Source organism: Castor canadensis, chromosome 2 (assembly GCF_047511655.1).
Source record: "Castor canadensis chromosome 2, mCasCan1.hap1v2, whole genome shotgun sequence".
Classification (NCBI taxonomy): Eukaryota; Metazoa; Chordata; class Mammalia; order Rodentia; family Castoridae; genus Castor; species Castor canadensis.
In genome coordinates, this window is record NC_133387.1 from 157,576,044 (window position 1) to 157,598,535 (window position 22,492).

Consider the following 22,492-nt stretch of genomic DNA (forward strand, 5'->3'; position numbering starts at 1 on the left):
GTAATAGACTCTGTTTTATGAAGCCTGATTTCTTGCAAATAACAGAAAAATTATTCACATTACCTGAAGGAAAATGAGGAATCAGCATCAAAACAAAACAGGGACAGATGTGTAGCTTCACTCATGAAGAATGAGAGCCAGGAACCCTGGGGTCCCATGGGTTCCCCAGAAATCCCATCTCACCTCTTTTGTTTCACATCTGCTCCCTTCTCTTTCTCTGCAAACACCTTCTTCCTGTTTCTGTGTTTGCATGTCAGAAAGCAGCCATCTTGTGGCTCTCAGTTCTGTAACTTTTTAGTTCACGAGTCCAACAAATATTCACTAGTACCTCTCAGAGACAATTTTTTTTTGTGGTATGGAATTTGATCTCAGGGCCTGCACCTTGAGCCACTCTACCAGCCCTTTTTTGTGGTTTTTTTTTTTTTTTTTTTTTTTTTTTGAGATAGGGTCTCCAGAACTATTTACCAGGGCAATCTTCCTGATCTCTGCCTGATTAGCTAGGATTACAGGCATGAGCCACCAGTGTCCAGGTCAGGGACAAAATTTCCAGACAAACAACTCTCCAGCCCAGGGGGTTGTAGACATTCCTCCCCTCATACCCTATTGGTCAGGCTTATTCATATGGCTGCACTTAGCTGTAAGGGAGGCTGGGTTATGTGGTCTCTAACTGGGTGGTCAGAGGTTCTCTGGGACTTATTACTAAAAGGAAGAAAGGGAAAATGACTATTGAAGTCAGCTGCCTCAGCCACAGCTCAGCTGTTTACAACAGGGCATCTCCTGACCAAAGGCATCTGATAGGCCTAATCCATGCACAGAACTGTAACTGACAAAAAAGAGGAACTGACACAAACAGAAAACACATCTGACACCTTCTTTTCATGGGACAGGTTCACAAATACAGAATTCTCAACTCAAAGGCTATGTGTATTTCAAATTTTAATTCATATGGCCAGATTACATTCCCACAAGGTTGTTATAATTCCCATCCTATCAGCTGACCATAAGAGTATCTGTTCCTCAGTCTTAATAACAAAGACTATGGATTCATCTTTTCAGGTTTTACCAGTTTGAAGGATGAAAAATGGTATCTCATGGTTGTAATATGCACTTCCCTAATTATAAGTGAGTTTTCATTTCATCTTAGTTTTAAGCAGGGAAAGTATATTTCCTGTTTGCTGCTTTGGTCATGTCCTCAGAACATACCAATTTGTGGCCTCAGCCCATCTCAGTTTGCAAAGCCTGACAGCACAACTCTCCCTCTCCCCTCAACAGCTGGTCAAGCCCTTCTGGAAAACAATTTGCCAGAATAAATCACTGTTCTCACCTTTAACCCCACAAACTGTGTTCTGGGGATCTTTCTTATAGAAATAATCTAAATTATAGAAAACTATATGCACTGTATTTCCTCTCTGTCCTCTAAAGTTTCATTAGAATGAACTAACAACAGACATTTTAAATAGGAAAAAAGACATGTAAATTTATTAATGGACAAATGGAAAAAACATCACAGCACAGGGGAAAATCAGAGGAGTGTAATTACTCACCAGCCCAACACGATTCAGAAACTTAATATACACCTTTTTCTATAGGGGACAAGAAGAATGATGATTTTTTTAAGGGAATAGTAGATGTTTTTTCCAGAACTTAATGGGCTTGGAGAACAAAGTCCTTAGCTGGCACAGACTGCAGAATTGCAAATGATTCATAGACAATGGGTATGACAAAAGTTTATCTGTCAAAATGTGTTGTCAGACTTCATTATTTCTTTCTATAATGAGTTTGTCTCTTCTGGGTAATGGGTCTTTTTTTTTGGCAGTACTGGAATTTGAACTCAGAGCCTCGAACTTGCTAGGCAAGTACTCTACCACTTGGACCAACCACCCAACCCTGAAATTCCAGTAAGAAGACCGGGGCAATTGTGTTCCTCTTTTGATGGAACCTGTCAGATAGGTCAGATAGACTGTGGAACTTTGCAGAAAGCCTCTCTCTATGCAGGGAGGAAGAGAAAACAAGGACTGACATGGGCACTTAGATTATGAAGTAGGTTCTAAGGCATATCAGCATGTCCAACTCCCATCTTTGGGGTATCGTTTTCTGAACCCAAGAGCACTAAGATATTCATTACAGCCTTATTTATAATAGAGGAATTCTTAAAATAATTTAAATAGCCATCAATATTTGACAAGGTTTAGTTAAACTGTGGTATGCTGCAATCCTAAATCCATTAAAATGGTAATTATGAAGACTATAGAGAGAAATACAAATTACTTATGATATAAACTATGGATAGATATGTGAAGTAATGAATATGTTAATTAACTGAATTTAGCATTCTACAACATGGTTCACAGCACCATGTTGAACATGATAAATATATACAATTTTCATATCTTTCTTCTAAATTCCAGATATAGGTTTTATTTAACACGTTCACACATGCATATAATATATTTTGATATTTACCCCCATTACCCTCTCCTATTCTCCTTTCCCCATCCCCCTTTCCTCTTTCCTGATAGTCCCCTTTCTACTTTCATGTCCTTTCTTCCCTAGATTCTACGTATGAAAAAAATAATGGGCTTCATTGTGTCATTTTCATACATGTATGTAATTACATATACAGTTTTTAATGTCAAAATAATATTTTTAAAAATTAATTAAATAGCCAGGTGTGGTGGTACATACCTGTAATTCCAGAGAATCAGGAGGTAGAGATCAGGAGAATGGCAGTTCAAGGTCAGCCCCAGCAAAAAATTAGTGAGATCCCATTTCAACAAACAAACTGGGAATGGTGGTATACATCTTTAATCCCAGCTATGCAGGGATAGGGAGGCATAGTAGGAAAATCTTGGTCCTAAAGCCAGCCCCAGGAAGGAAAAAATGAGGTGATCTCAAAAACAGCAAGCAGAAAAGGACTGAGAGTATGGCTCAAGTGGTAGAGTGCTTGCGTAGTAAGTGTTGAGGCCCTGAGTTCAAACCCCAGTACAGCAAAATAAATAAGTAAAATATAGAGGACGGCTCCTAGTTTTTCATGTCCAATGCCAGCCATACAACCGCTCTCATTCTTATTGTATGGCAGTCATACTGTTCCTGCCAATCCCTGTGCATGTGACACAGGTCTGGACAGTAATGAGGAGTCTTTCCTCCCACCCAAGACTGGTTTGTCCAAGGTGGGGCATGTGATCCATGGATGGCCAAAGAGAATTGAAGCATGATATTCAATGGCTGATGCTTTGTCTTCCTCTGGGCTCAAGAGTTATTAAGGACCACAGGAGCCACACCATGCTGTTGGCCATTCTTCCTACCACATTAAGAGGTCAAATAATGAAGCCGTACAGAGGAAAGCCAAGCCAAAACATGAGGAGACACGAGGCCCTAATAATATCGTGTGAGCACGCTTAAATCTAGCTGTTCCAAAACCCAGTGGTTTTTTTTTTCAGTTAAGCTACTATGGGTTTGGGCTACTAGTAGCCATGAGTCCTAACACAGTTTGTACTATTTTCTTTTTGCGGTATTGGGGTTTGAACTCAGGACCTACACCTTGAGCCACTTCCCCCCAGCCCCACCCCTTTTTTGATGTGTTTTTTTTTTCCAAGACAGGGTCTCACCAACCATTTGCCTAGGCTGGCTTTGGACCCCGCTTCTCCTGCTCACTGCCTCCTGAGTAGCTAGGATTATAAGCGTGAGCCGCCAGTTCCATATGTATTTTTTTTTAATTGGAAGGAAATGTGCAAAAGGATTATTGTGTTAGGGTAAAGAAATCATAGGAAAGTTTCTCTATATTTTTATTCTGTTTGTAATGTTAATTTTTTTTTATAATTTCAAAGAATGCATTTAAGAAAGAAAAAGACCACTCCAAGAGCCACGGTAGCTAAAATGATCTTATTTCTCAGTTCACATTTATGAAGATGAGGAGATCAGAATTTTTATACACAGCCAACCACTGAGGTAACTGAGCTACAAACTCAGGCCTGCCTCCTGCAAACCCAGTGATGCAAATCAATCCTCTCTCTCATCCAAGGAAAAAAAATGTCTTGAACATAAATATAAAGAAAATGTATGCTAGGGGTGGCTCAAGTGGTAGAGTACCTGCCAAAGTGCCTGCCTAGCAAGTGTGAAGCTCTGTGTTTAAACTCCAATACTGCCAAGAAAAGAAAATGTATAATTAATCCACTGTTTTTGATCCTTCCTGGTCTCTGCGAGGTCCCTTTTGCCATGTGAGATAACACAGTCACAGGCTGTAGCAATTAGGATATGAGATTGTTTGAGGGATTTTTATTCTGCCTACAACACACTTTATTTCACTACAAAATTAAAAACTCAGAACATGTACAAAAAAAGCACCCGCAATTCCTCCCTCATTGTGAGCCAATTACTAATAATATCTTTCTTAACTTTAGTTATTGTTAATAATTAGTGTTGTAAAATGTTAATATTTTTAATTTTCCAATCCTCTTTCCTATTAACACATAGTTAAAGGTATGCCATTTTGTTTCTGATTTTTTTTACCCACTGAATCCCATAGGCTTTCCCTGTATTGCCACGTGGTTCCTTGGAAACTCACTAGCAGTGGTGGGGTAGATACTCTGCTGAGTGGATATGAGTCATTTATTTAACCAGCTTCATATTGTTAGACCTTTAGTTTGACATTCAGGAAGTTTCCAGCTTATACACAATTGGACAAGGAACAAACATTTGCATACAGCACTTTCTAAATTTGTGGATTATTTCTTTAGGATAGATTCTCAGAGGTGGAATTAGCAAATCTAAAGAAATAAACACCTTGCTGGTGGAGTGTCACAAGTGGTTGAGACCCTAAGTAGCAAGCATGAGTATCTGAGTTCAAACTCTAGTGCTGCCAAAAAAAAGTTAAAAAAAAAATAAATAAATGACCCAAACATTGTATGCATATATGAATAAAAGAAAAAAAAGAAATAAACACCTTGACTTGAATAGGCAAAATACATTCCCAAAAGTTATAGTGACTTTACTGCCATGTACAAAGAAACAGAATACTTATTTCACTGTACTCCATCAATTGCTGTTGCTGCAAGGGCATGAATTGAAGGCCAAACATCATTTGACTCACTCTATACATCCTATTTACACACTTGGGGAATCCTTTCTCTTTTTTTTTGGTGGTACTGGGGTTTGAACTCAGGACCTCACGCTTGCTAGGCAGACACTTTACCACCTGAGCCATTCCACCAGCCATTTTATGTGTTGGGTATTTTTGAGATAAGAGTCTCACAAACTATTTGCCCTGGCTGGCTTTGAACCACCATCCTCCTGATCTTTGCCTCCCGAGTAACTAGGATTATAGGCATGAGCCAGCTCTTTTTTGTTTTTTTTAATGTGATTGAACCTAGGACCTTGTACATGCTAATCATGGGCTCTTGCTTTTAATTGTACATGTGACATAAATCTCAAGTTTCATAATTTCTTATATATGTTTTATCACTCATAATTCAATTAACCAGTCAACTAATTCAACCTTTCTGTCCAAAGACACATGAAATGAGAAATCAACTTCACAGCAATGATTTTTTTTAATTTTATTATTTTTTTAATTAATTTTACAGTTTAGTGGGACAGACAGCACCAGTCCCCACCACAACAGCTGTGGAGCACATCTGGAACATGTCAACAAGTCTTCTTTGTCAACTACAGTCATGCCCAGCTGAACCCACTGGGGATATTTCCTCAGGCTGACTGCCCATCAACCTGAACTCTGGAGAGAAAAGAGGCCTGACTTTCCAGTCCTTGTCAAGCATGCAGACTTTAGCCACTGTGACAACATAGAAAGGCAAAGCCAAGTTGACATCAATACTAGTGGCTAGTGAGGCTTAGTGGCTCATGCCTATAATCCCAGCTACTGAAGAGATGGAGGAAGGAGAATTGCAAATTTGAGACTGTGAGAATCAACTAAATTGGGTCTTATCTGTCAAAGAGCTAGTTTAGTTGGTAGAGCATGAGACTCTTAATCTCAGGGTCCTGGGTTTGACCACCTACCCCCAGTATCACACTATGGAATGTGTCTGTCATTGTGTGGATATTAGCTAATTTCCCCAGTTGTCTTTGTGCTCGGTGGCACATTGCCTGGCTGTAAAGTTTCTCTCTTTAAGCAGAGAATTGCTTGTTATCAGATGTCCTAAAACTCAAACTGCTAGTTTTAGGATAATCAGTGTCCAAAGGAATCTCTGGTTTATGGTCCCTTTGGCCCATAGGTTAATTATATACTTGGTGCTGCCATTTTGGGTCAAACAGTCATTTCAGGCCTCAGTTTTCCCAGAATCCTACAATTCCCACCTTATGGTTCACTTCTTTGTCTTTGAGTACACCAACCAATAAGTTTCTGTCCGTGCTCTCCAATCATGTCTGCTCTTCCCCCTATGCCCACCCCTAAACCTCAACCTTAGCCAATCTTTGGATTGTGATCCAAACCCGTCCATCAAGGTGAGGGGCATACTTGCATAAGAGATAAACACTGAGTGGACTTTCTGTTCAGTGTGTGCTGGCTTGCCTAGCTTAGGTCGGAGGCACACACACCCTTCTGCAGAAGTAAATTTTGCCTTGTCCATCAGCTTTTGAGCACGTGACTGATTTGTGAACATGGCCATGCCACAATATTTCTAACAACAACAGCCTGGACAAAGCTAGTGAGTTCCTATCTAAAAACAAAATACAAACAAACAAAGAGCTAGGAAAGTAGCTCAAGTGGTAGGATGTTTGCCTACCAAGCATGCTACCCTGGGTTTAAGCCCCAGTACCCCTACTAAAACAAACAGACAAAAAGACTCGCAAATACCTCTGGTCATAAGCTAAAGTTATGTTCTGAAAATGAGAATAACATCACAATGATACTAACAACAACGATAACCAACAATTACTGTATAATCGCCAAAGTTCAGGCAGGGTGCTAAGTCCTGCAGATCGATTATCTCATTTCTCCTTACTAGACCCTAGAAGATACCTGTAGTAAGAAACATTTTTAAGCTGGGCGCCAGTGACTCACAACTATAATTCTAGCTACTAAGGAGGCAGAGATCAGGAGGACTGTGGTTCAAAGCTAGCCAGGGCAAATAGGTGGCAAGACCCCATCTTGTAAAAACCTTTCACATAAAAGGTATGGAGAGTGGTTCAAGGTGTAGACCCTGAGTGCAAACCCCAGTGCCACAAAAAAAAAAAAAAAAAAGGAAATTGAGACTCTGAGAAGTTAAGAACCTTACCTAAGACCACATAGCTAAAGGAATCAGAGCTAGAATATATGCCCAGTGTGGAGGCCACAAGCCTGTAATCCCGGCACTAGGGAAGCTAAGGCAGGAGGATTGTGAATTTGAGGGCAGAGATGATGTCTCCAAAACAAAAACATCACAATGACAAAACTAGGATGTGAAGCCAGATTTTATCTGATTCCAGAAGAGGGTTCTTAACCACCACATTAAGTGGTATTGCATGCTAAAATATCTACAATATATTGTCTTACTGTGTTACTCAGCCAAACGGTGTCTTAGGGAAGAGCATTCTAGTGCTGTACATTGAAAGAGAAGAAGGCTCCTAAAGGATAGTGGGGCCTTGGGAGGGAATCACCAAAAGGAGGCATTTGTGCCTTGTCCACACATTCTTTTGCTGTTTTGTTTTCTCTGCTGAAATATACCACAGTGAAATGATAAGTGTAATTGAACTCAAGATCCCAGTTTGTGTCCTAGAGGAGTAGGCCACCCCTGTGAATTTTGGTCTGTAACATATCTCTGCATTTCCCCAGTAATCCACTAGCTCCATGCCTGGCTTAAAGGCAAGCACCTGTACAGAAGCACAGCTGGAAGGCCTTGACTGGGGATTTGGAGTCAGTCCCTCTGTCAGGAAGCTGCAGCACAGACACAGACCCTCCAGGACTGCAGATGTGGAGAACAACCTCCTTGACACCAAGAGCCTTAAGACAGAGGGAGTCCCCGATAGCAGGTTGAAATTGGGTTCACTCTGAAAGTCATTGCTCTGCGGTCTCTGTTGATCCTTCCTGTGCCACCTGTTTTGCTTTTCAGCCATAGATGTCATTGCTGCTAATGGCAGTGGTAGCAGCAGCAGCAGGAGCCATAGTACTGTCAGAATAGCAGCGGTGTGGTGGTAATGACATGGTGATAACAGTAAGAATGACTACTGCTGGGTGTGGTGACTCACAGCTGTAATCCCAGCTACTCAGGAGGTAAAGATCTCAGAAGGACATCTGTTTGAGGCCAACCTGGGCAATATGTTCTTGAGACCCCAGCTCAATAAAAGCTGGACATGGGACACAGGTTACTCCAGAGGCACCTGCACACCCATGTTTATTGCGGCGCTATTCACAATAGCCAAGTTATGGAAACAGCCAAGATGCCCCACTACTGACTAATGGATTAAGAAAATGTGGTATCTATACACAATGGAATTTTATGCAGCCATGAAGAAGAAAGCAATGTTATCATTTGCTGGTAAATGGATGGAATTGGAGAACATTATTCTGAGTGAGGTTAGCCTGGCCCAAAAGACCAAAAATCATATGTTCTCCCTCATATGTGGACATTAGATCAAGGGCAAACACAATAAGGGGATTGGACTTTGAGCACATGATAAAAGCGAGAGCACACAAGGGAGGGGTGAGGATAGGTAAGACACCTAAAAAATTAGCTAGCATTTGTTGCCCTTAATGTAGAGAAACTAAAGAAGATACCTTAAAAGCAACTGAGGCCAATAGGAGAAGGGGACCAGGAACTAGAGAAAAGGTTAGATCAAGAAGAATTAACCTAGAAGGTAACACACATGCACAGGAAATTAATGTGAGTCAACTCCCTGTATAGCTATCCTTATCTCAACTAGCGAAAACCCTTGTTCCTTTCTATTATTGCTTATACTCTCTCTACAACAAAATTAGAAATAAGGGCAAAATAGTTTCTGCTGGGTATTGAGTGGGTGGGGGGGAGAGGGAGGGGGTATAGTGGGTGGTAAGGGAGGGGGTCGGGGCAGGGGGGAGAAATGACCCAAGCATTGTATGCACATATGAATAATAAAAAAATAAAAATTAAAAAAGCTGGACATGGTAGTGCGTGCCTGTCATCCCAGCTATGCAGGAAACACAGATAGGAGAATTGCAGTCCAGGCCAGCCTGGGCATAAAGCAAGACCCTAGCTCAAAAATAACAAAATGGTGGGTGGAGCATGGCTCAAGTAGCAGAGCACTAGACTCTTGAGTTCAAACCCCAGTACCACACACACACAAAACCCCTGCGTCTATCTATTGATCCCTTCCTATTTAAACACACACACACACACACACACACTCACACAGAGTGTATTCCTTCTATATCTTAAGTGCTTATAAGCCCCAGCCCTAACCTCATTCAGGACTGATCTCCCAGTGTCCACCACATCCTCCCTTGGAAAGTGACTAAAACTTTGCTTCTGCTTCTTTCTTGCTTTTCTGTGAACCAGCCTCATGGAGGGGGACCTAACATATACATTGCTTATATTTATATGATCAAATAGATGATATATACCACACATGTATGAATGGCTGGAGTGTTGGAATGAATGAATGTGCCCAATATAAAAACTATGGTGTGGGGCATACCAGCATGCATAGGGACAGCTAACGCATGTGTGTGTCCCAGGCAGTTGGGTCTATCACCAACTCCAGTCAGTTGGGCCCATCCCCTTTATGTGCCCTGCACACAAACCACACGTGGGTACCATTGTGTCACCCGTGGACACATTGTTTTGCTTGTGGTGTTGGGCTGTGTCCATTGGGAATGTGTGGCACATGGTGGTGCCCTCGAGTGACACTCCTGACCCAGCAAGGTGTGTGACCAGACAAACTCACACCAGGCAGGAGAACAAGAGAGGGATGCTCTACTCTTCCCTCAGCCACTTTCTCAACCACAAGTCAGGGTGAAACCCAGATGAGTGAACACCCTTGATCCAGACTCTTGAGAGACGGATGGACACTGAGGGAGATGCACCACGCTGTCCTGGGTGCCTGGTGAGTGAGCAGAGCACCGGTAGCTCAGTTCTCTGTGGCAGCCTCTTCCTGTCAATAACAATGTGTTTTTCATTGGCCCGGTCCAATTTTATTATGGAATAAAATTCAATAACACAGAACAGAGAGTAAATAAGGAGCATTAAAGAATAATGAACTGGAAACATTTGATTTCTTTTTCTCAGAGTCCAATAGTTCTACAAGGCTGTTAGAAAAAACATCAGTCCTGACCACTTTGGTTTCTCACTTCCCAGAGGAACCCTTTCAACTCTTTTGATGAATGGTTTTCTTTTGTTTTGTTTTTTGGGTTTTTTTTTTTTTGTATCTACCTCTTCCTATTATATTTCTCAGATTAGAAAACAAGTGATAGAAGCGATGGGTGAGGATGGCAGTTCTGACTGTTGCTCCAGCAGAAATGTAAATATTCACACTGTACACAGCTATTTCCTTTTATGCTACCGATTGCAAAACACTCTCCTTCATACCTGTTCTTTCTTTCTTTTATTTCAACTTTTGTTTTGGTGGTACTGGGGTTTGAACTCAGGGCCTTGCACTTGCTAAGCAGGCACACTACCACCTAAGCCACTCCATCAGCCCCCTGAACTCATTTTTACTGTTGTAAAATACATATAACAAGAAATCTTTTTTTTTCATTTTTCTTTTATTATTCATATGTGCATACAAGGCTTGGTTCATTTCTCCCCCCTGCCCCCACCCCCTCCCTTACCACCCACTCCGCCCCCTCCCTCTCCCCCCCCCCAATACCCAGCAGAAACTATTTTGCCCTTATTTCTAATTTTGTTGTAGAGAGAATATAAGCAATAATAGGAAGGAACAAGGGTTTTTGCTGGTTGAGATAAGGATAGCTATACAGGGCATTGACTCACATTGATTTCCTGTGCATGTGTGTTACCTTCTAGGTTAATTCTTCTTGAACAAACCTTTTATAACAAGAAATCTTTACTCCCATTTCCTTCATGGGGAGAGGGAAATGTTTCTCCCTTTTCTCCCTATTCCTACTTTTATCCTGTTATACTAAATTCCTTTTCTAATAAACCTTGTACACAGTGAAAAATATAGTGAAAATGATAGCAAAGTACATATATATACACACAAATGCAAACATATATATGTATACACACATATACATAACAAAATCTATCTTGTTTGTTTTGTGACAGGCCCTCACTATGTAGCCCAAGCTAGCATCTAACCCTTGATCCTCCTGCTTCAGCCTCCTGAGTTCTGGGATTACAGATGTACTCCACCACACCTGGCCCAAAGATATAGTTTTGTTTTGGTTTTGGCAGCACTTGGGTTTGAACTCAGGGCCTCATGCTTGCTAGCATGAACCACTTACTGCTTGAACCACTCCACCAAGCCCCAAGGATATAGTTTTAAACCCTGTGTTGCCACTATGTAACACATTACTGTGGACCAGACATGGTGGTATATGCCTGTAATCTCAGCTATGTGGGAGGATCAAGGTTCAAAGTCAGCCAGGACAAAAAAGCAAGCCCCTATGTAAAGAAAAGAAAGAAAGAAAAGAAAAGAATAACTAAGCTAGGTGTGGTGCTTCAATCCTGTAATCCCAGCTACCTGGGAGGCAGAGCTAGGAAAATCAAAGTCTGAGCCTTGGGTTGCCAAGATAAAAGTGTGAGACTCTATCTGAAAAATAAACTAAAGGAAAAAAAAAAAACCTGGGAGTATGGCTCAAGTGGTAGAAAGCAAACAAAAAACAAAACAAAACAGCATTATGTAAAACATTTTAACCTAAAGGTCATGAAATAAGATATAATTAAAAGAAGGGTGTCTCAGTAAATGATTAGCATGCCAGGTGGGCAAAATGAAAGAGGAGGCAGAGATGGCTTGAACTTTATAAAAAAAAACCTTACACAGGGACTTGGCTCACTTCTCATGTGCACACATCTCCAGCCTATTGGAATATGCTTTGTTTCCTAATTTTCTAAATAAAAACTTCTACAAACTTCTCAAAATAAATAAAAATAAAGGTCATGAAAGTTCATGAGATTTTGAGGCAGGCTACATTAGAGACTCATAGAGAAAATGTTAGATTAACCATGTTTAGGCTCAGGAACCGCCCTTGCCCGGCCTGTGGGGTGATGATTGGATGGGATCTCCTTCTCCCCTTCCCATAGGTTATCAGAGGTTTTTAAAACCCCTGAAGAGCAGAAACATGCTCTCTAGGTTTCTGGCTTCCACCTGGCCCCCACCATGCTCCCCTTTGTATTTCTCTTCTCTAACTTTTAATAAACTCCCTTTACACCCACAGAACCCACCATGGATTCTTCCTGGTGGGATACAAAGAATTTGGAAGTCTTCTGATCACAGACTGCACCAGTGCTGTTAACATTTTGACTTCTAATTTGGTGGAATTGTCTCCTCACTTCCTTGGTGCTTTTCTACAAGTTCAGTTACCTATCTATATGGGTTCTAGTTATTTGTATCCTTTCTATTCTTCCTTCTTCTTCAGGATAGGAGTGAGTGGTATTGATTCCCCATTGGTCTTGGCATACCATAGATGACCATGGCTTTAGGTCTCTGGGCAAAGATCAACTATCCTGTTTAGCCAGTTCTCATTCATCTGTGCTGAAAGAATGACAAATGAAAAGGAACCTGGACAATAGCCTTCTGTGTCCTCATCTTCCAAACTATAACTTTCCCAGTGTTCTCTGCTTCAAAATAGTGAGGAAGCCCAGCAAATATAAGAAAATAGAAATTATACTGTGCATACTATCTGATCACAATGCAACAAAACTAGAACTCAACAACAAAAGTAAAGACAAAAAACATGCAAACAGCTGGAAACTGAATAACTCATTACTTAATGAAGAATGGATCATTGATGAAATAAAAGAGGAAATTAAAAAGTTCCTGGAAGTCAATGAAAATGAAAACAAAACCTACCAGAACCTATGGGACACAGCAAAGGCAGTCCTGAGAGGAAAGTTTATAGCCATGAATGCATATATTAAAAAGACTGAAAGATCCCAAATCAGTGACCTAATGATACATCTCAAACTCCTAGAAAAACAAGAACAAGCAAATCCCAAAACAAATAGAAGGAGAGAAATAATAAAAATAAGAGCTGAAATCAACGAAACAGAAACCAAAAAAAACCATACAGAGAATTAATGAAACAAAAAGTTGGTTCTTTGAAAAAATAAACAAGACCGACAGACCCCTGGCAAACTTGACTAAAATGAAGAGAGAAAAAACCCAAATCAGTAGAATCAGGAATGCAAAAGGGGAGATAACAACAAACACCTCAGAATCTGCCCAGATTTGGCCCCCACACAGGCCTTGGAGCTCCTCATTGCTGCTGGTGTCCACCCCCTCTTCTGTGAGGGAGCTGCGCCTCTCTCACACATCATCCAAGAGCCCAGGCCAGAGGTCTGTTGGCTTGGCTGGTTTGTCCCCAGCCTCTGCAATCCCAGTCTGAGGTGCTGTCCAGATGCTGAGAGTTGAGAGTCTGCAGCCTCTAGAAATAGCAAGGGAGCTGTCCAGTCTCAGAAGCCAGCACTGAGGAGCAGAGCTGGGGAGGGCTCAGGTGATGCCTGAGAGTTCACAACCCAGAGCCTCTGAGCCAAGTTAGCATAGCTAAGAGGGTCCTTAGAGGCCAGGCCTAACTGAACAAAGGAGGGAGCTGAGGCCCAGAGAGTCTAGCACTTCTCCCATGTCACTACACTGTGGGCTTGGGAAGGACTGCAGGAGTTCCCAAAAGGTGATAATTGGCCAAGGAGACATTTCTCCTTCCCAGGAAAGTTTGCAACTGAGAGACACCTCCACCCTCAGGTAATACCAAAAAATAAATAAATAAATAAACACTATAAAACCCAATTTCCAATCTGACCCATGGGACCACTGGTTTCTGGGTTTCACTGCATGCCCCCATGCAGCCTTTCTCATCTCGTCTCTACAAATAAAATCTTTCTGACCTCTACTGCTGGAGTTCGCCTCTGCTTTCAGTCTCAAAGTGGACCCAAGAACCCTCAACAGCTAAAAGTTCCTGTGTGTCATCTGTGTATCATACCCACCACACAAAAGTAACTGCTTTGTCCAGCAATGTCTATAGGACACACACCTACTATTGGCCATGATGCTTGTTTATACAGCTCTTTCAAGGTGCTTATATCAAGATTTCATCTAATTTTTATCACTACACCATGATTACCTACTTTCCTTACCCTTATTTTCCAGATACACAGACAGGCAAAGAGAGGCAGGATGACATGCCAAGGGGACTGGAGCCAGTAGTGAGAGCAGTGAATGGGTGATGGCTGTCCTGAGAGGGGATATCTGAGCTGGACTAGGAAGGGGCTTCACTAGGAGTGTGAGGGAAGAGGAAGGACATTCTAGCGAAAGAGACCAGAGGAGCAAAGCCTGCATTTACAAGGTGGGGAGGGAGACAGAGACAGAGAACAGCATGGCAGGAGCTTGGGGCCAATGGAGAGTAAGGTAAGGTAGGGGTGGTCTGGACCTCAGCCTGAGTGTTTAGGAGCAGAGCCTGCCTGAGTCCTTCCCCACAGACGTGGCTTATCCCTCCAGGTGAGAATGTCAGCTATCCCTCTGGGGTCTTCCTCCTCCCCACCTCAGGGCTGGAGCCCCATGTCCTCTGCAGTAAAGACTCAAAGGTAGTTAGCAAAACACAAACCCTTGAGCCCTTTTGTACACACATCTACCTCTTTTTTGTTTGGCTAGGAGTGGGAAGAAGGAAGATTGAAGGAAGAGCTGGGTAGAGAGGTCACAGGGTGGTGCTAAACTTGCCTAGGTCAAGGGAATGAAGGGAATTTACATTCATTGAACATTTGCTAGGCATGTCACTCCATTCTAAGCCCTTTAAGTATGCAATTTTATTTACTGCTCCCAACAACCTTTATTTTAGAGTGGAGGAAACTGAGGCTCAGAAAAGTGAGATAACTTGCTTGAGGTGTTTGCCCTATGTCTATTCTTCCCTTGGGCTACTCCCAGTGGGGATACTAAGGCAGACCTAGAAGTCAAGGGACTCCTCTGAAAAGAACTCTTGGTGTTCTTGCCCACCTTTCTTAGAGCTGCCCAAGTATAAGCTGTTCCAGGTTAGTCTTCCTTTCTTCCCCTTTTCCCTCACCTGGGTCAGACCTGCACTGAGGTCCAAGGTCTCTCCCAGCCTCCTCAGCTCCATCCCCATCTTTTCACAGAGGCATTTGCCTAGTAACCCTCTGCACATCTAATCCTGTCTTAGTGTCTGCTTCTTAAAGACCTGGGTGAGTACAGCTGGAGGTAGCTGACTGGGGACAGACCAACTGCTTCTCACTCCTCTGCTTCAGATGGCACCCACCACAGTACAGTTGGAAGCATCTGGAACTGAATGTGAAAATGGCTGCTGGTTTTCTTGACTATGTATATGACAGAGCCCCCTCCTGCAGCTCACTCCTTCCAGAAGGAGTGCTGGCTGACTCTGGAACTTCAGAGAACTCTGTGTGCCTGTCTGCTGCTTCTCACTTTTCCCAGGACTCCAGTGTAGAGGACAATCTGGGTGGGTTTATCTCCCCCTCAGAATGAGCTCATGCCTATTTGACAGTTGCCTCTCACTTTCAATTTTTATTTTACCTCCAGTCTGAACAATTTTCTCTATGACAATATTTTAAATCTCCTGAGCTCTACACAATCCTTATAACCTGGAAGTAAATGCAGTAGGAAGTAATCCTACAGATGATATGGATACCCCCATGGGAGAGAAAGCAAGGTTCCTGAAAAGCTGTGTAAATGAACTCTTTCCACAAACTGAATAAAGCTTTGTAAAAGAAATCCTGAATCTATGGCTCATTCTCCCTTTTGTTCTCCAGACCCAAACTATACAGGGTTGTACTGGATAAATATTTTTAGTGTGAAAAAATGATAAGTGGAGTCATTTCATAAGTTCAGAGTTCCTTGTTGGAATGAATTAAAGACCCCCTGGTGCCGAAAACAGGTACATGAGAGATAGAAAATCTTGACAAGGCAATTTCTTTTGATCAAAAGGGTGCAAGCATGTACTCACTCCAGCTGAGCAGACACACAAGCACAAAATGGCCAACAGTGGCTCCTCCTTACATCCCTGACACAGTTGTACCTGCCCCTCACCTGGGATTTGTCCAGGTCAAAGGTTCACAGTCTTTCTTGATTGCCTAAAAGGCTTGGAGGATGGGTTAGGGCACATAATTTGGCAGGCAATTTTTGAGGGCAATGGAGCTGTACAAGAATCCAGAGGAAGAAACAGGAACCCTTTAAACAACACAAGTCACCTAAAATGGCCACCTAAGGAATTTTAAGTAATCTAAGAGGGTGACATATATTTTGATACAAAAGATCATTTTTCTTACAATTTCCCCCCTCTTTTATTTTAAATTCTTTTCTTCAAACTCATTTAGGAGCCATTGGCTCTTATGTTTCTAATAAGAACAAATTATTTGGGTAGGGCTAGGGTGATTGTTGGGTGAGGGCTGTCTCAATTAACCACTGTATTAGTACTTGGACACAAGGGATTATGTAACATCCTACTAAAATTAAAACTCCAGCCACTATGACCAAGGAAGTTAAGATTGAGATCATCTAGCCCTTCCATCTCCCAAATCAACTTTCCATTAAGTTAGTGAAGGAATCATTTATACCTGAATTTTCAGCTAGCTCATTGAATAGGGTAGTTAATCCCTGTAGGGCCTCACTAATAGTTCCATCGGAGGCTGTATTATTTGGGATATTCATGCAACATGAAACTCCAATCATTATACAAACCCCTCCCTTTTCTGCCAACATCATATCTAATGCTAGCTTGTTCTCCCAAGCCATCTGACCAGTTGGTCCCAATTGCTCTGCTATTCCTTAGATAGCATCCCTGGTTTAGTTAACCAACCTTTGTTGGTTATAGTAAATATAATTAATCCAATCAACATTTTTATTTATGGAGGACCACCAAAAGAGTAGTGATTCAAATCCTGCTGTAATTTGATTTCTGGCTTTAAATTTATTTGGCACCACTCTAGGAACCCCAATGATATCAATATAAAGATAGGGACCCAAGGAGCCTCTCTGGCTGGCTGCAACATCTATGCCTATGTCCCTCCTTTTCCTAGGTGTTGTGGCACGGGCTTGGGGTCTAAATGCTAGGGTGAAAGGGACTGCCAACTGCACCAGAGCTCAGGTGATTTCCCCGTAACCTGGGAGAGTCTCAAGTAAAGGTCTTCTGCAGTACCACAGACATCGGCTCTGCCCAGCAAGAGTGTGCACTGCTTTGTGAGACTGTTGGAGACCCGGCTTTCACTGTATCCCAACAGGTTTTCTACATTTATCGATTGTTCCCCCTGCCTGGTGAGACACCGGGTATAATATTCCTCGGGGGCTGACCCAAAAGACCTCTGACCTCTGACCTCTGAATCCAGCAGGATTCATTACCCCAAGCCATGACATCCTGAAACAGAGCCAAGATGCAATACATTCCATGTGGATCTGAGGACCATCCTAATGGAAATGGGACCACCTGAGACTTTGGCCTCCCAATAGTAACAATTGCTCTTATCTAATGTGCAGACAGAATATTTTATCCATTCCATCCAAGCATTTGTATCTCCATACACGATTTCAACAGCCACAGTTTGTCTTAGGTCCTTGACGTCTACTACAGTTACTTGAGTTTGATTGTTGTATAAACGTGGAGGTAATGTTTGAGTGGAGGTAGAACTGGATGTCCCCTGAGAGGGTTTGGGAGCTAGACAGAGCTCAAAGGCACCTAACAGGTTTGTTCCTGAGACATCCACCCCAAACCCATATTTACGAAATATGGATGATTCCTTTATCATACTCCAAGAGCTTTCTATGACCAAGCTAAGTGGGTCACACTGTTTATCTTTGCAAGAAGGAAAGGGGTGTGTCTAAAACAGCTGAATTTCAAGTGTAGTCTGTTAAAAGACTGTCAATTGTTCCAGATGGTGGAAATTGGAGTCTTACCAGTGTCTTGGGGTCTGATCCAGCCCTTAGGATTGTCATAAAAGGGAGAAGTGTATCCTTTATAATCAGTGTTTCACCCCACATCTGTCCACTCTGGCTTCCCTGTGGGTCCCTGGATGGCACACATATAAAATGAGTCTCCTTGGAGCTGGAGTTGGGATGTAAGGTCTTCACAAGGAAAGATCTGGCATGCATCGAATTCAACTATTAAGGGAAAAGTACTCTGAGTTACATTAATAATAAACATACCATTTCCCAGATGAAAGAGAAAGAATAATTTCACTATAGTCTGTTTAAGTTTACTCTGGTGTCTCCTGGATGTGACAGCATGGTCCATTGTTCCTTCTGTTCAGGTGGGGGTACCTTCTTTATCCATGTGTGATGAGTCCACTCCCCTCTCTGTGGTCCAGAAGACTGTTTCCATGGTCAGCAGGATCAGGAAGGGTCCTTCCCAAGCTTGCTCAAGCTAATTTTCTTTCCAGGTCTTGATCAGCACATAATCGCCAGGCTGGTATACATGAACAGAAAAGTCAAGTGGAGGAGCTTGTGCTAACAACCCATTTTTCCTAAGAGAAAGTAAGGTAGAGGACAATCCAAGTATATAATTTTTGAGGAAATAGTCTGGTTTCAAAGGTAGGCACATCAGTAACAGAGCTAAGGTAAGGAAGACCACAAAGCATTTCTTTTTTTTTTTTAATTTTTATTTTATTCATATGTGCATACAATGTTTGGGTCTTTTCTCCCCCCTTCCCCGACCCCCTCCCTTACCCCCTGTCCTTACCCTCCCTTACACCTTGCTACCTGGCAGAAACTATTCTGCCCTTATCTCTAATTTTGTTGAAGAGAGAGTATAAGCAATAATAGGAAGGAACAAGTGTTTTTGCTGGTTGAGATAAGGTTAGCTATACAGGGAGTTGACTCACATTGCTTTCCTATGCGTGTGTGTTACCTTCTAGGTTAATTCTTCTTGATCTAACCTTTTCTCTAGTTCCTGGTCCCCTTCTCCTATTGGCCTCAGTTACTTTTAAGGTATCTGCTTTAGTTTCTCTGCGTTAAGGGCAACAAATGCTAACTAATTTTTTAGGTGTCTTACCTATCCTCACCCCTCCCTTGTGTGCTCTCGCTTTTATCATGTGCTCAAAGTCCAATCCCATTGTTGTGTTTGCCCTTGATCTAATGTCCACATATGAGGAAGAACATATGATTTTTGGTCTTTTGGGCCAGGCTAACCTCACTCAGAATAATGTTCTCCAATTCCATCCATTTACCAGCGAATGATAACATTTCGTTCTTCTTCATGGCTGCATAAAATTCCATTGTGTATACATACCACATTTTCTTGATCCATTTGTCAGTAGTGGGGCATCTTGGCTGTTTCCATAACTTGGCTATTGTGAATAGTGCTGCAATAAACATGGGTGTGCAGGTGCCTCTGGAGTAACCTGTGTCACAGTCTTTTGGGTATATCCCCAAGAGTGGTATTGCTGGATCAAATGGTAGATCGATGTCCAGCTTTTTAAGTAGCCTCCAAATTTTTTTCCAGAGTGGTTGTACTAGTTTACATTCCCACCAACAGTGTAAGAGGGTTCCTTTTTCCCTGCATCCTCCCCAACACCTGTTGTTCGTGGTGTTGCTAATGATGGCTATTCTAACAGGGGTGAGGTGGAATCTTAGTGTGGTTTTAATTTGCATTTCCTTTATTGCTAGAGATGGTGAGCATTTTTTCATGTGTTTTCTGGCCATTTGAATTTCTTCTTTTGAGAAAGTTCTGTTTAGTTCACGTGCCCATTTCTTTATTGGTTCATTAGTTTTGGGAGAATTTAGTTTTTTAAGTTCCATATATATTCTGGTTATCAGTCCTTTGTCTGATGTGTAGCTGGCAAATATTTTCTCCCACTCTGTGGGTGTTCTCTTCAGTTTAGAGACCATTTCTTTAGTTGAGCAGAAGCTTTTTAGTTTTATGAAGTCCCATTTATCTATGCTATCTCTTAGTTGCTGTGCTGCTGGGGTTCCATTGAGAAAGTTCTTGCCTATACCTATTAGTTCCAGAGTATTTCCTACTCTTTCCTGTACCAACTTTAGAGTTTGCGGTCTGATATTAAGATCCTTGATCCATTTTGAGTTAATATTGGTATAGGGTGATGTACATGGATCTAGTTTCAGTTTTTTGCAGACTGCTAACCAGTTTTCCCAGCTGTTTTTGTTGAAGAGGCTGCTTTTTCTCCATCCTATATTTTTAGCGCCTTTGTCAAAGACAAGTTGGTTATAGTTGTGTGGCTTCATATCTGGGTCCTCTATTCTGTTCCACTGGTCTTCATGTCTGTTTTTGTGCCAGTACCACACTATTTTTATTGTTATTGCTTTGTAATATAGTTTGAGTCGGGTATCGTGATACCTCCAGCATTGTTCTTTTGACTTGCCTTGGCTATCTTTCGTGGCCTCTTGTGTTCCCATATAAATTTGACAGTAGATTTTTCAATCTCTTTAATGAATGTCATTGGGATTTTGATGGGAATTGCATAAAGCATTTCTTAGGGGGAGAGGCCAATGTCCTTCTGAGGGGCCATCCTTATCCTGAATAGTGCTATGGGAAGGCAATTAATTGAAGGTAATCTGGTCTCTAAGACTAGTTTAGTAGGCTGATTTTTAATAGTCTGATTTAGAGCAAACAACTTGCAAGTCTGTGCTGACCAATTGTTAGAGGGAGTCAGCCTGATTCTATTATAGTTCAAGGTCTACCCATTATGTCTTTTTCCCTCAATTACCAGGGAGGATCCACTGACAAAGAAATGGAACCCGGTCTGGAAAGGAGTGTCCCTGAGGTCTGGCCTTACTTTCATTTGGTATTCAACAATATCTAAACATTTATGTGTGGGGCTTCTACTTCCTGCTTCCCCTTCCAAGAAAGTGGCTAGATGTAAGGCCTCATCAGTAATTAAAGTAAGGTCATCCTTTTCTAGCAAGATAGCCTCATACTTTAGGATCCTGGAATCTGTCAATTTTCTGCCCACCTTTTGGTTTAAGATCATTCTAAGTTGAAGGGGAGTGCTAATAACTAGATTTCCCCCAAAGGTGATTTTTCCACCTTCTTTGGTTAGAAGGGCTATAGCTGCTATTACCTGAGTGCACTCAGGCCAACCTCGGGTGACAGGATCTAAGAATTTAGATAAGAAGACCACAAGTTTCATTGACCCCCATGTTTTTGGGTTAGCACCCCAAGGGCAACTCCCTTATTTACATTTACGAAGAGGTGAAAAGGCTGTTCAAGAGAAGGCAAGGCTAGCATCGGGGCTGTGATAAGGACTTGTTTTAGTTCATCTACTTGTTTTATCTCCTTGGGGGTACAGAAAGGTAGTCTGGTCCCTCTTGGGTCAGTTTGAGATATAAAGATTTACTTTTAAGGGCATATGCATCTATCACAACTGCCAGTATCCCACTAAGCCAAGGAACTTTCTCAATTCTTGTTTTGTTCCTGGGAGCAAGAGACCAGTGATTCCTTCCATTCTTTCTGGGCCAATCCTTCGTTGGCCCTTACTGATCAAATGTCAAAGATATTTTACTTCATTCTCAGCAAGCTGTAGCTTATTCTTTGAAATATGAAGTCCCTGGCTTCCCAGGAAATTTATAAAGCCAATGGTTGTGTTAATCACCTCCCCCGGATTATCCCCAAATTATTAAATCTCTCAAGTCTCTTATATTTTCTCAGTGCCCTGGGGTGTTGTTTTCCTATTGGGGATCTTGATCAGGAGACTGAACATCAGCCACCAGGATACTTTGTCCTCAGAAATGTTCATGCTCCTAGATAGCCATTGCTGCTCTATGGATCATGGCTCTTTCTTCCCAAGAAGAGAATTCCCAAAATAGACATTAACTCAGCCCAAGTATATATCTGTGGTCCCAGAAATTAACCAACCTGTTCTGAGACCCCAGAGGGATCTTTGAGAAGGGGTCATAACTCCTTTTAAAATTTTCAACCTCAGAGCTGGTAAGAGGAATATTTACAAACCCAATTTCACCTCCTCTGAGGGGAACCTCCTGAGAGGAAAGAGGGAGTGGGGTTTTTCTTCTTCAGACTGAGGAAAAGATAGATTCTCAATGCCTTGATGACATTGTTGTAACTACCTTTGAAGTCGAGGGAGGGAGGGATTTTGGGTAGGGAAGGAAGGGGCAGGAAGTTGCTGGGAGGCAGAGGTAGAAGGGCTGGAAGGGGGTGGTGGGGAAGTAGGAGCCTTGCTATGTAGCACTGGCTAGCCTCATTACACAGCCTTGCAATCCTCCTGCCTCAACTTCCCAAGTGCTAGGATTACAAGCATGCACCACCACGACTGGAGATACATTTTTTTTAATAATCTGATTTTCATACCAAAATATCTTAAGCATCTTTCTAAAGCCGTAAGCATTGCCCCTCCCAACAACCCCACAAGGCAGGCTCAGAAAGGCAACCTGATTTGCCCAAGGTCACACCTGTGGGAATTCACAGAGTTCTATGTGACTCCTAATT

General features: G+C 42.0%; 1 protein-coding gene across 2 annotated transcripts in view; it reads left to right on the forward strand.

The window, feature by feature from the left end:
• LOC141420838 (uncharacterized) overlaps positions 1-8,909 on the forward strand; it is a 31,584-nt gene extending 22,675 nt beyond the window's left edge. Inside the window, exon 3 of one of the 2 annotated variants that reach the window (XM_074066165.1) lies at positions 5,583-7,756. In XM_074066165.1, coding sequence (XP_073922266.1) covers positions 5,583-5,684 — 102 coding nt within the window. In that variant the 3' untranslated portion in view covers positions 5,685-7,756. The other variant, XM_074066167.1, reaches the window with a different exon arrangement.
• The last annotated feature ends 13,583 nt before the right edge of the window (positions 8,910-22,492 follow it).